Raw genomic sequence first — 16,865 nt, forward strand, 5'->3', positions numbered from 1 at the left:
ACCATATTCCCCTCTTCTGCACACCCAGAAAGCTTAAAAAAATTAACTTTCTAAATATACTCACTACATGCTTATTAAATAAATATGTGGGAAATAATTGCAAGGGTATTTAAAAGTAAAAAAAAAAGATCAAATTTGTTTTTACCCAGAAACATTGCCTTTTAAGAGACAGGGCAAGAAATCCTCACCTTTCTTTGAGAATTATTATCCCTCTTTCCCATTTCTTAATTTAATTCTATTTTTACAGACACTTAATGGCAAAGATGGAAGGATCTGCAATTCATTCAATCTTTCATTTATAGAAGTAAAATAAGAGACACAATAAATTTATAGGAGAACAAAACATTTATTTAAATGGAACACTAATTTTTATTATCATCATGCTTAACTGTGTGGTTACAAATGATTTCCAATAAAACACTATATATAATAAGCAAAAAATAAGTTAATACATTGTAAACTTACATACGATTTCATCAACTAACAGGTTTAAGAACAAACCATTTAAGACTTCAGAGCTACATTTAGTAAAAAACTGCAATCACTCAAGCCTTATCAACTCCACGTAAGACACTAAGAGCTATTCAAGACTTCTTTAAACCAATTACACAAATACACTTTTATTTTTGGTTACAGTCCCCTGCTATGCACAAGACCATTGGAATGCTGGAATAATTATACATTTTAACACAGCACAAAGCAAAGCAAGGAGATAACATGCCAGCCTTACAGAAGCTGTCTTGAAAGTGCAAACTTTTGCATTTCCTCTTCCTGAACCTCTAGGATAAGGACGGGTACCTCAGACGACACGGCAGGGTGATGAGCATGCTTTCTATACCACACTGGCAGGACGTTTACTTGAACCAGGCTTCCATGCCTTCGAAGATACCTCTGGTTTTAAACAGTGAACAGGCTTCAACTATAGTGCAAATCAAATACTGAGGAGCAAAACGACAGAACAGAGACTGCCACAGACCGACCTGCTGTTTCTCCACCTGGCACAATGCCACACGGGACAGACTGGCACACGGGAACCATCACATCTACTTAGGTTTTGATATGAAAGGCGGTGCGACGGAGCGAATGCAGGGCAACCACACAGCAGCCCCGGAGCAAGGCCCCGATGTTGTAGACGGGATCTGTCCCCCCTCTCTGAGTACTGAATGCCCACAGAACCGTGGGGACCACCGGGGCTGCCACGGCCAAGAGATCCACCAAGAAACTGCTGCTCCAGTATTGCCTCACGAGGCCCCCCTGGGAAAGTGGGATGATGCCGTCCAACCTTTCTTCCGTGTAGGCTGCAAAATCCAGCTCTCTCATGAGGCGGTTTTTTGGAGCTTCCATCTCCGCCTTGTACAGGGTCTCCACAGGAGACAAAAGGATGGCTGAGTTTGGATTCTTTGGAGTTAAATCAACCACTAAGGCAGGGTCGGCCTCTGGGAAACCTTCTGTCAGGTCAGCCCCGGACTCATCAGAGGATGCTGAGCTCCAGGGACGGGGCTCCTGGAGCTTGAGCAAATTCTGAATGAGCTCAGAGACTGCAGGGCTGTATGGCACCACGTCTGTCTGGACGGCCTGCTCCACCACCACACTGCTTTCTGCTAGATCCATCGCGATGGGGAGGACCTCAAGGACCTTTGCCCCTGGAGTGGAATGAAGAAGGGCCAAGTTGCCAGACTCTGTGGTGGTGGATGTCACCATCTCATCAAACAAATCTGTGTCGTCGATCATACTATCTCCCACCAGCAGCTCGCTGTCAGCCCCTTCCTCTGTGACCTGCTCTTCCAGAGATAGCCCTTCTGCCATCTTGCCAAAACGGGTGTTTAGGGTAACGCTTTTCTCTGGGGATTCACACGGAAAGTCCAGATACAGTTCATCCCTCAGAGAGCCATTGTGTGCCATCTCCATGCTCTGAAGTAGAGACTCCAGCTTCTTGTTTTGGATATTTATGTCTACAAAATACTTCTGAATGCCTTTATCTTTATCAGCCAAGCTGCTCCTCATGGTTTCGATGACCTGTTTGAGCTGTTTAATTTCTTTCCTGGCTTCCTTGAGCGCCAACTGGGCCTCCACCCGGTGGCACTCCTCTTCAATCCAATCTTCTCTCATACGGGCCAACTGAGACTTGAGCTCCACAATTTCAGTTTCCCTAGGGAAGGCAAGCATGGTTAAGGAAAATGCAGCTTTGAACCAGGCAGCAAGCAATTCTGACACACAGCCAAGAGCTCATGCTCTTTCAGTTGAAACACAGCAGTTAGATCAGTTTTGAGATGTTTTCTTTGTCAGGTATTAGCCATGAACTAATCCATCACCCACTTCTCCTCCCTTCCCCCCAGCTGCAACAGAACTAAAACAATAATAGCAGAATAAGAATAAGAATCAAAATCACTATCACCAGTTTTGATTTGTTTCTTGTGTGTTCACAATGTGTCAGGCATTTCACAAAGTACTTTACAAGCATTATCTCTTTTCAATACTTAATATTTGAAATTTCATCTTTAGAACACATTGCCATCTCTGAGCTTGCAATCATCTCCAAAGCACAAGATTTCATAACGTCCAAAACAGGCAAGTCTATCTTACTTTTAATCGTTTATCAAAAAGAGAAGCAAGCTAACAATTTCTAGCTTTGCAAAAATATTCCAATGTTAAATTTTAAAAATAGTTTAAATCATAAAATGCTACAAGTTTCAAAGACTAAATGAAAGTTTAGTCTATCTCCTCTCAGGTAAGATGATGTTGAACTCATCTTAAACTGAGAAGAATTTATCCTGTGTTTCAGATCATTCTAATATAGCAAATAACTTTCCACAGGAACCTAATTAAAGATCTTTGTTGATTATTCTTCCTTACATATAATATAATTTCTTCATAATCAATATAAAGCTACATTTTCATTGCCTCGTGGATATGAAGACCAGGATCGGTTCTTCATATATTTGAAGGGATGTTGTTTAGTACTGTTTCCTGAAGTCTAGGCTTGGATATTTCCTCCAGTTTAACTGCTTCCCCATACGTCCCTCCCAGGAGTGTTTAGATCAATTCCTCAAATCATAAATCAAACACTTCTAGAATGTAGGGTTTGATTCATCCCAGAGGTTAAGTTTGGTTTTCAACTCTACTTCAGGCAGGTGAGGAGCCAAATTAATTTGGTAGATGAAGAATGCCTCTCCTCACAGCCCCCACACTAAGGCGTTAGACAGAAAATCTATCAGACCCTGAGGCCCTCTGCTTCACTGCTTCATACTGTCCTGGCTGTAAGTTGCTCACAGCTACCTGAACCAACTGTTTCAAAGAAAAACTATCAAGCAGAGAGCCTGGCATTCCCTGTGATCTTCTCTTTGAAATAATATCTCTTAAGCATGGGCTGTGTTTTGTTTTGTTTCCACCTTAATACTTGGCTAAGAATAATGAACCTCTTCCTTCAGCACAGAAATAGCTTGCAGGACTAACAATGCACAAAGCCACCCACCCTCTTGCTGAGGTAAATAGGGTTTGCTAGGGACCCACAGTGTATAACCCGTTCAGCTAGAATTATGGGATTGTTCCCGTAAGTGTTCGTGACATTTAAAAATAGTTACACACACCCAACTCTTCATGCCAAAGCTGTACACGCCCAGAGAAAGCAGAGGGCTCTCCCAACCAACCAGCGACTGGTGAACAGCTGGATCATGCACAATTCTGAAATGGCTCTTCTGAGAAACTGATTTAAGACATTTGACAAAAAAGAAAGGAAATCACTTTTCATTTCTATAGTTTTGGTTCATATTTCATTTTATAGAAAAATACATGGTCCTAAACCATATTATGTAAGTAACACGGGCTCACCTTTCATGAAGTCGGTGCTCAGACTCCTTCAGTTTGGTCTTTAGGTGTCTCACTGTGACCTCTTTCTGCTGCAGAGGAGTCAAATACTGCTCTGGGTTGGGGGGTTTGACACCATGATTTTCACCGCAAGACATGTACCTTCCAGACCGCCTGAAACAACCCAAGTAATGAAATGTTATTTTCTGCCATTTCCCTTCCTATGAAAAGAAAAGTTAACACACAGAGCTACCAGCTCTAGAAAGAACAGCACCTGGGGTGTGGGGGTCTTAAACCTCCATGATGTGTGTCTTCACTTCAGAAGGTGGACTGTCACGTATCAGCCAATCTTAGAACTGTTAATTACTTCGACAACTGAGGGGTATGGATAAGTTTTGGGAGGGGGCTGTGAGAGGGAGGCTTTTCTGAGGTTTAGGCATGACCTCATATAGAATAATGCACAATTGTCCCCAGGCCGGCACTGTCAGTTCAGAGTAACAAGACATTATATTAGGAGGACAATGAGTGGGGAGAGGGAGGAGGGAAGGAAGGGAGCGAGATGACCTAACTTTCCACACCATGTGCCACCGCCAAAAGCTCCTGATTGTTATTATCTGGATTCAAATGTTTCCAGAATCAGTCCCTAGCATGCAAGTGCTGATTTGGTGGAAACTGAAAGGTTCCTTACTCTGGCTACTCCACTCTCAGCACTGTCATTTATACGAGAGGCACCCAGTGTTCTACAGAACATCTGTAGCTGGAATCTTGGCCCCTCTCAGGCCTGCCCAAGAGCTGGGCATTCTTGTTGTACGGGAGCTGACTAATGAGAAAAGGGACTCCCAGAAGGAGGAAGACTGCAGGACAAGGGCTGGTAGCTTTTCCTTGACTCTTTTCCACTTCCCTTGTTCTGATTCCCTTGCACTGCACTTCATGCACTCCATCCAAGTTTGGGACATCCAGGCCCAGTTCCCAAACCTCTCACCCTCTTCCCATGGTCCCAGTGGATGTGCAGTGAGCCCCTTTGCTCTTTCCCCAACCCCACCAGGGACTCATTAACTCCTTGCTTGACCTTCAGATCTCACTTTAGTTTCATTTTCTCAGAGAAGCTCTTCCTGATCCCTCCAGACTGAGCTGCATTCCCCACTTTTTACACACTTTTATAGCAACAGGTACTTGGAGATAATCTTAATTTTTGCTATTAAATGGCTAGTTTCCTTCTCCTCTGGGCAATAGGTACAGGGAACTTCTCACTCTTCTTCTATCCAGTCCCAGGACTTCCTACGGTACCAGATCCATCAGGGTACTCAACAAGGATTTGCTGTTTGAATGAATGAATGAATGAATGAATGAATGAATGAATGAATGAATGATCCCCCGCAGTTCTGAGGGAAATGAGCAGGACCCCTTACTGCCACTCTGCCATTTTCCCTCCCTATCCTCCCACTTGCTGCACCTTGTTACAACTGGTTTGCGTTCTTTCTGCAGCAGCAGAGAAGAGTCTTACTGAAAAATAAGGCAGGGGATAGAGTTGTACACTTTTTTTTTTAAGCAAAGCTTATCAAGTATGTCAAACTAAGAGCCATGAGTCTGGAGATGAACAGAACTTACTTCATGATTGGGCTGCAGTCACTTCCCTTGTAGGAGCCAGAGTTGCTACTACTTGGGGAAGAAGGCGCATAGCCGGGATGGACATTAAGGGGATTCAGCTGATTCCTGCACAGCATGGACAGAAGGTCCTTTTCCCGTGGGGATGGTGGGCTGTTGCCAGACTTGTATGACGAAGCTCCATTACTCCGCCCATGGGGACCTCGACTGGTAGAAAAGCATGAGAAATGTTAAGATATTTAGGGGCTGGAGGTACTCAAATGCTAATGTTTTACTCCTCCCTGAAGGTAGTTACTACTACGAAAATCCAGTTTTTAGAGTCGAATGTGGCAACACAGTTACTAGTGCAAATTATCCTTCTCAAGAGCAGCCTTCTCCCATTTGCAAAATATTGAATCTCCTTGCATCATTAGCATAGGCAACATCTCCCTTTGCTGCTCTTTCAAATAGTTCCTGAGGATAAAACTTGTTAAGGATTAAACCCAGTTACCTGCTAAGAACACAAACCATGCAAACTATTGACTGGGTATAGGTTCATTTTGGAGGCTGTTTTGAAGATGTGGTTTTCGTTCCAGTACCTATTTCTGTTTAAAAATATTTGCGTTTGGTTCATGTTAGGGCCTGAAAGTTAAGAGTGGTTCACTAGGAGGAAGGGTTAGAAGTTCGTTACACAGAAGAAGAAAACTGGACATATTATAAACATAGCCCACGTGAATGCATCAAGACTGTAATTTTGACCACCTACCTTTTTTTTGTCCCTTTTCTTTCCATCCCCAATGACTTACCATGACTCTTATCATTTGACTATAGAGAGGTGTAACAGCACCTTTTGGTTTCCTTGCCTTTTACACCTTGTCCCTTCTATCTGGGAGGCTAAACTTGTGATTGGAGTGGACTTTCTAAAACGGAATTTGAACATCACTATCCTCTTCAGAGCATTCTATAGCTCCCCATTACCTCCAGAATAAAGACCAGAAACTCCTCAACACAGGTCACAAGACTCAGTCCCATCCACCCCATCAAACCCCACTGCCACCGCTCCTTCCTCTGTAATCCAGCATTCTGAAGTATCTATGCCTTCAATCACCTTTATGTTTTTAAGTTTATTAACTTCCTCTGCCTAGAATGTTCTCTTCCCATTCCCTGTCTTAAATCCCTGGGCCCGTTACTCTATATCCCTACTACTTCCTGGCACAAGGTAGATGCTCCCTAAATGACTGCCGAATGAGTGAACTGGGTTTGAGTCCTGGTGTGGCTACTTATAGGGGAACTGAGCAAGTAAGCTGCTTAATTTCCCCATCTCTCTGGGGTTATATAATAATGTTTCCTGCTTTCCTCACAGAGCTGATGTGAAAATCAAATGAAAGAATGCTTTCGATAAGCTGTTAAGGGCAATTGGACTGTAGGGTATCATTACAGGATAAACTTGTTTGAACTTCCCTGTTAATCTAGTTCCAGAGATTTGACACCCACTTGCAAAGGAAGCATTTTGAGAATGTTGATATAACTTAAAGAGGATATCAGTTCCATGTAAGGAATATTACTTGATGGCATTACAACAAAATAAAAGGGACATGAGATACCTTTGGGATAGTAGTACTCCTCTTTGACAATCCCCCTCTTTGAAGTTTTAATTACAGCTGTATCCAACTGACACATTTCAAGGAGAAATATAAGTATTTGTGAATCTGGGTGTGCATGTGGGTATTCTTGGCTCCAATTAAATAAATGACTTATTTAAAATCAAGTACAACTTCTATTAGCTGTCAACTTAGCCAGTCACACATAAATGAAACATCACCAGATTCTAAAGTTAAAAGTTCTTTCCTTTTAAAATCATCCAAATGGGCTCTTCCTCTTTTTTTGTGAGAAGGGGACACTTTATATGGAACAGATGTGCTGATGGCTTTCTGACAAACCAACTGTGGTGGGAAGGATTTCACGAGAAGCTGAAAAGAACATGCACTCTGCCTCGGATTTTCATCTCCACGCCTCACTCGTAAGTCTGGCAACAACCAGCCTGACTATTTCTTAATGTGGCTGAGAAATATGGAGGATTAACCATTCAAGTTAGGAGACAATATATAGAGCACTCCTTAATTTTCACCTGATTAATTATATTCTGAGATAACACTTTGCCGAGGACCTTCAATGACCCTTGCCTCGTTCTTAGATGCTTTATGAATATTGTTTCATTTAAATTTTTGTTGTTGCTGTATTTGTTTCTTTAATTGTGCACTTAATCCATCAAACTGGCCCACTTTAAGGCAAAGCATGGATGTGTTTTTGGATGTGTTTTTTGGGTCTTTTTTTTTGAAATACTTTTTTTATTAAAAAAAAAACAAACTTTAGATTAAGTAAATGTTAATTTTGCCCAATACCTTATAAGGTGGCATATATTTATTACCCCCTTTTACACTGAGGAATTGAGACTCAGGGAAGATAACTGGTCCAAGAACACACAGCTGTGCTGGGATTCAAAGCCAGTTCTTTCAACTCTAGGAAATGTCTCCCACTTTACACAAATGGAATATATTGCTTATAGCTTGTAAAAAGGATTTAGGTAGCTGCTACGTATGTGGTTATTACCTGAAATATTCTACACTGACTTATTAAAGTGCAGTGCACTATTAGTGTATTAGTGAGGGTTCTCTAGGGAGACAGAACTGACAGAAGATATATACATATACACATGTATATAAAATGTAAATATGAGATTTATTACAGGAATTAGCTCATGCTACTGTGAGAATTGGCAAGTCTGAATTCCAGGGCAGCCCTCAAGTTGGGAACTCCAATGAAGGTTTTCAATGAATTTTCCAGGAGAAGCTGGCTGGCTGAAGTTGAGATGGAAATTCTTCCTTCTGACTGCTGAAATCAACATTCCTCCTTTCACCACTGTCAACTGTTTGGATAAAACTTCTTTCATTGTTGACGGCAATCTCCTTAGTTGATTGTAGATGTATTCAGCCATAGATGGAATCAATTGACTGATGATTTAAATCCTCAAAATACCCTCATAGTAACAATCAGAGCAGTGTGCCTGCTTGACCAAACAACTGGTCACCATAACCTAGCCCAGTGGAGATATGAACTTAAACATCACATTTAGTGACTTGCAAATTACATTAAATGAGCATTTTGTAAGAATTTGCCTTCTTTACCAAATAAAGCAAAATTCTCCAAGCTATAAAACACTGCCTGAAGTATAATCAAGACTTCAAATACATTCCAGGAAATGAATTACACTGTTTGTCATAGCCAACTTTTTTCTGTTAATTTTATCCTAGCAACATATATACCACCTAAAATTTCCCCTTTTAACCACATTGAGATAAAGAATTCAGTGGTGTTAATTACCAACACCACTACATACCAAAACTTTCCCCATTACCCCGAACAGAAACACTACACCAATTAAGAATTAGCTCCCCATCACCTGCTCCCACTCCAGTCCCTGGTAACCTATATTCTAGTTTCTGACTCTATGAATTTGCTTATTTTAATTATATCATATCAGTGAGCTCATACAATATTTGTCCTTTTTTTGTCTGGCTTATTTCACACAACATGGTGACTTCAAAGTTCAACCAGGTCCTTGCATGTATCAGAACTTCATTCCTTTTCAGAGCAGAATAATATTCTGTTTTATGTATATACCACATGTTTTTTATCCACTCCTCTGTTGATGTATACTGAGGTTGCTTTCATCTTTTGGCAGTTGTGAATAATGCTGCTATGAATATTGGTGTGCAAATATTTGTTTGAGTCTTGCAATTCTTTTGGGTCCCCTAGAAGTGGGATTGCTAGGTCATATGGTATTTCTATACTTAACGCTCTGAAGAACCACCTAACTGTTTTCCACAGATACTGCACCATTTTTTATTCCTGCCAACAATGAACGTGTGTTCTTATTTCTTTCTCCACATCTTCTCCAACACTTGTCATTTTGTTGTTGTTTTATTAATAATCGCCATTCTAGTGGGTGTAGAATGGTATCTCACTGTGGTTTTGATTTGCATTTTCTTAATAGCTAATGATGTAGAATACCTTTCCCATGCTTTTTGGCCTGGAAAAAGGTTATCTCTCAAGCCTTTTGCTCTTTTTTTTTTTTTTTTAAGGAGATACTGGAAATTGAACCCAGGATCTCGTACATGGGAAGCAAGCAGTTGCTCAACCACTGAGCTACACCTGCTCCCCTTTTGCTTATTTTTAATTTGTCTTTTTGTCATTGAGTTGTAGGATTTCTTTTTATGTTCTGCATATTAAAACCTTATCAGAGGGAAGCATATTTGGCCCAACGGATAGGGCATCCGCCTACCACACAGTAGGTCCAAGGTTCAAAACCAAGGTCTCCTGACCTGTGTGGTGAAGCTGGCCCACGCACAGTGCTGATGCATGCAAGGAGTGCTGTGCCACGCAGGGGTGTCCCCTGCATAGGGGAGCCCCATGCGCAAGGAGTGTGCCCCACATGGAGAGCCGCCCAGTGAGGAAAAAGTGCAACCTGCCCACGAATGGCGCTGCACACGTGGAGAACTGATGCAGCAAAGATGATGCAACAAAAAGAGACACAGATTCCGGGTGCCGCTGACAAGAACACAAGCAGACACAGAAGAACACACAGCAAATGGACACAGAGAGCAGACAACGGTGGGGGCGGGGGGGCAGGGAAGGAGAGAGAAATAAATTAAAAATAAATCTTTTGAAAAAAAAAAACAAAAACAAACAAAAAAACCTTATCAGAGATGTGGTTTCTAAATATTTTCTCCCACTGTGTAGGTTGTCTCTTTAGTTTCATGATGAAGTCCTTTGATGCACAAAAGTTTTTAATTTTGCAAGGTCTATTTATCTCATTTTTCCTTTGTTGCTCATGATTTTGCTATAAAATTTAAGAAACCACTGCCTAACACAAGGTCCTGAAGATGCTTCCCTACATTTCATCAAGAAGTTTTTTTGTCCTGGTTCTTGTAGTTGGGTCTTTGACCCATTTTGGGTTAATTTTTTTATATCGTGAGGTAGGGGTCCACCTTCATTCTTTTGTGTATGTATATCGAGTTTCCCCAACACCATTTGTTGAAGGGACTATTCTTTCATAATTGAGTGGATTTGGCGCCCTTGTCAAAAATCAACTGGTCAGTAACCAACACTCTAGGTTTCTTAAGTGTTGGCTACTAAACGATAGGTTGAGGGCTGAGAGGGGGTGCTGATGCTTAATATATGTAGACACATATTAGCTTGACTATAAAAGTGCGGAAATGGATAGAGTTGGATTTGTCTCAGTGTGGTGAGTATAACTAACATGGTCAGTTTGTGAACGGGTTGGTGGCTGAAAGGGTTAGTCTAGGGATGTAAATGTCAATTGAAAGAAAGCTAGAGAATAATCTAGGAACCGAATAACATCGTGAACCCAGTGGTGGATGAGGATTGTGGTTAATTGTACAAATGTAAGCATGTTCTTCTATGAACTAGAACAAATGTATATCACTCTTACAAGGTGGTAAGAATATGACCATGCATGAGAAAAATACAATTAATGTAACTCATGACTATAGTTAACAGCAACATTGTAATATTCTTGCATCAGTGTCAAAAAAGTTACCATATCAACGCTAAGGGCCAATAATAGGCGGGAATGGGACTTTTTTCCTTTGGACTAAGGAAAGAGTTAAAATTTGAGATGATGACTGGACAACTCTGTGAAGAAACTGAGAGCCACTGAATGTATGCTTTGGATGAACTGTACAAAGAATGGGATGGTATAGCATAGTAAACCATGTGGTGGATGATGGACTGTGGTTAACAGTATAAATATGAGAGTGTTTTCTCATAAACTGCAACAAATATACCAAATACAAACTACGGACCATAGCTAGTAGTAATACTTTGATGATGTTCTTTCATAATCTGTAGCAAACATTCCATAACAATGCAAGGTATTGGTGGAGGGGTGATGTATGGGAATTCAGCATGTTAAAAACAAGACCATTTTGTAAGCTCACAATTTCTCTAATAAAAATTTTCAGAAAAAGAAAAAGAAAAAATCAACTGGCCATAGATGTAAGGACTATTTCTGAACTTGCAATTTGATTCCACTCTTCTGTATATCTGTCCTTGAGCCAGTACCATGTTGTTTTGACCACTGCAGTTTTGTAACAAAAGTCTTAAAATTGGGATATCTGAGTCCTCCAACTTTGCTTTTCCTTTTAAGGATGCTTTTGGCTAATCAAAGCTCTTTACTCTTCCATATAAATCTGATGACTAGCTCTTCTATTTCTGCAAAGATGGCTGTTGGGATTTTGATTAGAAACTGTACATTACTTTTGTAGAATGACATCTTCACAATATTTAGCTTTCCAATTCATGAGCATGGTATGTCCTTTCATTTATTTAGGTCTCCTTTGATTTCTTTTAGTAATGTTTTGTAGTTCTACATGTATAAGTCCTTTATATCCTTGGTTAAATTTATTCCTAGATATTTGATTCTTTTAGTTGCTATTGAAAATGGAACTTTTTTTCATAAATTCCTCTTCAGATTGTTCATTACTAACTGCTGAATTCATTTATTAGCTCTAGTAACTTTGTTGCAGAATTTTCAGGATTTTCTATATATGGGAGCATGTCATCTCAAAATAGGGAAAGTTTTACTTCTTTCTTTCCAATCTGGATGCCTTTTTATTTCTTTTCTTTTTTTTTGCCTAACTGCCCTGGCTAGAGCTTCCAGCAAAATGTTGAAGAGCAGTGGTGACAGTGGGCATCCTTGTCTTGTTCCTGATTTTAGAGGGAGAGCTTTCAGGTTTTCACTACTGAGTATATTAGCTGTGGGTTTTCACATACAAGCCTAAGAAGTTTCCTTCTATTCCTAGTTTTCTAAGTGTTTTTTTTTTTTATCAAGAAGAGGTGCTGGATTTGCCTTTTCTGCATCATTTGAGATTATTGTGTGGTTTTTTTCTTCATTCTATTAATGTGGTATATTATATTAATTGATTTTCTCGTGTTGAATCACCCTTGCATGCCTGAGATAAATCCACTTGATTGTGGTGTATAATTCTTTTAAGATGTGTTAGATTCAGTTTGCTAGTAATTTTTTTTGAGTTTTACATCTATATTCATAAGGGATATTCATCTGTAATTTTCTTTTCCTGTGGTATCTTTACCTGGTTTGGTATTAGGGTGATGCTGATCTCATAGAATGGGCTAGGAAGTGTTCCCTTCAAGTTTTTGGAAGAGTTTGATCAGTATTTTTGTCAATTCTTATAATGTTTGGCAAATTTCACAAGTGACACAATCTGGTTCTGGGCTTTTCTTTGTTGGGAAGTTCTTGATTACTGATTCAATATCTTACTTGTTATTGGTCTGCTGAGATCCTCAATTTCTTCTTGAGTCAGTGTAGGTAGTTTGTGTGTTTCTAGGAACTTATCCATTTCATCTAGGTTTGTAATAGCTAACTTTTAATAAAGGAACTACATGCCTAAATAATCACTTCTAATCATGGAGTTTAGTTTAATGCTGACACATATAGGTACAAACTCATCATGGATAATGATGACAGACAGTTTTTGAAGGAGAAGCTTAGATTCATTCTATTTATGTCATGGCCATGAACAGGCAAATCTGCCTCAGCCTACCCTAAATCCCTTGGTGTCATGGACAAGAAGAACACAGTCTACAAAAAGGGGATAACATTTTGCTGACTTAACCATTCTTGCATTCTGAATACATTAACCAGAAAGAACCAGAAAGGGAGATGTGAAGAAGGGGCCCTGGTGAATTTAAAAAGGACCTAGGTGAATTTCTTTTCCTTTGCCCTTTATTTCAGGTAACACCATAATCATCATTACTGTCATTGTCCCTATTAATATTACTATTAGCACTACTAACACAACAACCACTTGCTTACCCTTTCACTAAGTTCTGGACACCTTAATAAGCACTCACATATGTGAACTCAGCGAGGCAGATGCCATTATCACCGCATTTTCAAGAACAGAGATGTGAGGTTCAGGGTCATGCATCTAATAAACAATAGAGGCTGAACTCAAGCCCAGGTCTATCTGACTACAAATCACAAGGTGGTGTTTTTTATTTCTATTTTTTTCTTTCTCGTCCTTCTATCTACCACTCATCAGGTGTTAAGAGAGAGAATATTCAGAAATATCAGCCTCCATAAGAAGACATGACTTGTAAGACTTTAAATATATATTTAAACAATTTTTTAAATTGCCTGTCAAAAATATTCTCACAAATTCCACTTGTCCCTCATCTCTCTCACTCCTTCACCAAATATTCCCTGCTAGCTACACCATAGCAAGTTAAAAGGATCACAAGCTACTACAGAGTTTGGCATGAACACCTGGGTCATCTATAGGAATGGTCCTCAATAAATGGTCCTGTAGAACACAAAAACTATGTGAAATGCCTGAGATATTCTGTCTCTGAAAACTACTGATGGTGCTCTGTGCCTGAGCCAGATAAAATAAGTGAAGATAAGGGATAGAACACCGCCAATTTCAATTTTTCACCTACTAACTTTTGTTAAACATTTGAAGTCTATTATTGCTTAGCCATACTAGATTCTAGTATAAGCATGTATCTGATTTCCACAAAATTATGCTTCACTATTTTATGTTCAATACATCATTTTTTGATTACTTAAAGAAATCATGAATTCCAGACTAGAATATTTTTTCTAAGATACTCAGAATTATTGACATCACCTTGGAATTTAAACACAAAACACACCTTCCTTTGAAATGTATAATAAAATTAATAAAATTGGCATCTTCTACAGTCCTTCCTTTTTTATCTGCCTCTAGTTATACTGACACTCTGGGCCATGATATGAGCAAATTTATTGAATAGATTAAATAAGTCATTTACTCTTAGAGCAAGCTGCACCTCATATTTACACAGAAAATGTTTATATACATGTCCCATGCCCTTTGATCCCAGAGTCACTTTATTTCCAAAGTAGAGAGCCTTTAGGGATAGAGTGATTATGCTTTTTTACTATGGACTTCACTCTTACGTTACAAGTTTGTCTGACCTTAGCTTTGTTTTTAACAATAAAACTATGCACTGGGGTGGGAGTGGGGTTGTCTCAGGGTCTTTTATAAATACCAGTCAAACCTTTTGCTCACCCAAGGGAGATAGGCATTATTTTCTTACTGAGTTGTGGAAATGTAAGGTTTTAGAAATTAAACGGTTTTTCTCCAGGAAGGAAACTTAAAGATCAGGTAGCCCAACCTCCTTTTTACAAATTTGGAACTGTGGCCCAGAAAGGTCTATTGACTTTTCCAAGATTACAAGGTGTTCTTGTGTCTCACCCACTCAGAGTCAGAGAACAGAGAAAGGAGGCTCAGGGTCATGCATCTAATAAACAGGAGAGGTGCCTGCTCAGAGCTCACCTTTTCACTTAGGTCTCCCAGGGCAACCTATCTAAAATATACCACACATCTGTTACTCTATGTCCTTGCCCTGCTTTTTTTAAAAAATTCAAAGCCATTATCATTATATTACATATTTATTGACTTTCTCACCTAGTAAAATGAATATAGTTTCCATGGAGGCTTTTTTTTTTTTTTAACCTTCTGTGTCTCCAGAACCTGTCTCATAGTAGATGCTCAATAGTACTTTTTGAATGAGTCAATGAAGCCACTAATGAGGAGCAGAGACTCCTGGGGCAGAAAACCTGTGCCTCCAAATGTAAATGGCAGCTTCCAGCTTCTTATGGTCCTTCTCTCCCCACAATCTAAATAATACTGATGCTCCAAGCACTGACCCAACACTTTACGTATATTAATTTGTTTGGTCCTAATAATAAATCCTACAAGGTGGGTATGACTATAGTCCCATTTTACAGATAAGGAAACTGAGGCACAGGGAAGTTAAGCAACTTGCTCAGGGCACACAGTCAACAGGTATGGAGCTGGGATTCGTGTCAGTGCTGCCCAGCTCTGGAACCCACACAGCGAGCTGTTTTGCGCTCCTGCCTCTTACAGAGATGGTCACCCACACCTACCAACGTCAGTCTCTTTTTCAACTCCTTCCCCAAGGAAATGGTGGGGGTTGTTAGGGGATCACTATGTTTCTTTTGCAAACAAATGAGAAAAAACGTTAAGTCCATTTTTTAAAAGAGGTTTCACTGCTAAGAGATGATAGATTCAAGAAGGGAGCAGGGAGGTGGAAAAGGAGAGATTAGGCCTGGGCGGGAGAGGGTCATGGGTGGACGAACAGAGGCCAAGCCATGGTAACACAGCTAGCCAGGGAGAGAAGAGCACCAGTTTCAAATCACTGTAAAGACACTCAGTGAAGAGTAATAAAATAAGAGTGGACAGTAATCCAGGTGGTTCTACCGGTTAAGTTGTCAGTGAAAAGCATCGTAATCACTGAGCAGGGGACAGTGCCTACTTGCGTGAAAAAGAGGACCGCTTGCTTCCCGCAGCAGACATGTGGACCTCAGGAGCCGAGATGCTGCCGGTGCTGCTTGAGGAGCTGAAATCAGCTTCACTACCTGAAAAATAGGGGACAGAGACACATGAAGGGAAGGTAACCTGAGAAGGCACCAGCCAGTTGCTGGCCCTGGACGGGGCGCCCGCCCCCCTAGGCCTCTGGTTCCCTGCGCTGCATGCTCCAACGTGGTGCCTGGCGAGATTCCAGAGCTTCCAGGCTCTCAGCATTTTCCTCCAAGCAGACACGAAAAGAAACAAGCACAAGCACAGCGTTTCATAAACACGGCTTAGAAGCACAGCAAAGCTGGTTTCATAGAACTCTCACCTTCCAGCAGACTATCAGCTGAGAGTCAAGCAGGTCGGGAAACAAATGCATACCTCGGCCTGACTGTTAGACTGTCAGTCAGCAACAGCAGTGAGCCGGCCCAAACTTCAAGCAAAATGAAAAGCATACTCGTCAGTCCAAAAGTCGTTTCTCCAAGAGAGTTTATCTTTGCGCCTTTTGCAGCCAGTTTGCTTTACTTGAATCTGGCACGTTGGGTCTGGAGACAGTCAACCAGTTACAAGCAGTCCAGGAACAAAATCCAGCTCCAGATAACTGCCTGAAATGCCACTATCGGATTACTGGCATGCTCTGACTGCAGGCTTTAGTTTTCATATAAAAAACAGAACCTTAACAGAAAGCAGCAATTCGGCATTTCCAAAGAGAGTGAACAGGGTCACAGAGGCTTTAACGGAGGCTGTGAATTATACTGAAATTTGGAATTACAGCTTTGAGATGAGGTTGGAGGATTGTTCATTAGTTTACAAAGATGACATTAAATTTTGAGTACGGACTACGGTTGGGTGTGTTACTATAACAGAAACAAGCTGTGTGGTGGAATAATTAATACAAATTCATTTCTGACAAAAACCCCATAATTCTGGAATAGCGCAGTAGATATATTCCCCTGGATTGCCTGGGGAAGTGGTGGGGTGGGTTGGAAGAGGCAAATGAGAACAATGGGA

At 40.5% G+C, this 16,865-nt stretch overlaps 1 protein-coding gene across 9 annotated transcripts in view; it reads right to left on the minus strand.

Moving 5' to 3' along the window:
• Positions 1 to 326: 326 nt before the first annotated feature.
• The window catches only part of SYBU (syntabulin), a 126,257-nt gene continuing 109,718 nt past the window's right edge, over positions 327 to 16,865 (minus strand). For all 9 annotated transcript variants that reach the window (XM_058275924.1, XM_058275923.2, XM_071208004.1 and 6 more), the window contains 4 exons: positions 15,817 to 15,919; positions 5,413 to 5,616; positions 3,829 to 3,978; positions 327 to 2,149 (listed from right to left, as the gene is read on the minus strand). In XM_058275924.1, coding sequence (XP_058131907.1) covers positions 1,048 to 2,149; positions 3,829 to 3,978; positions 5,413 to 5,616; positions 15,817 to 15,919 — 1,559 coding nt within the window. In that variant the 3' untranslated portion in view covers positions 327 to 1,047. The remainder of the gene's footprint in view (positions 2,150 to 3,828; positions 3,979 to 5,412; positions 5,617 to 15,816; positions 15,920 to 16,865) is intronic.

This window comes from Dasypus novemcinctus, chromosome 14 (assembly GCF_030445035.2).
Source record: "Dasypus novemcinctus isolate mDasNov1 chromosome 14, mDasNov1.1.hap2, whole genome shotgun sequence".
Classification (NCBI taxonomy): domain Eukaryota; kingdom Metazoa; phylum Chordata; class Mammalia; order Cingulata; family Dasypodidae; genus Dasypus; species Dasypus novemcinctus.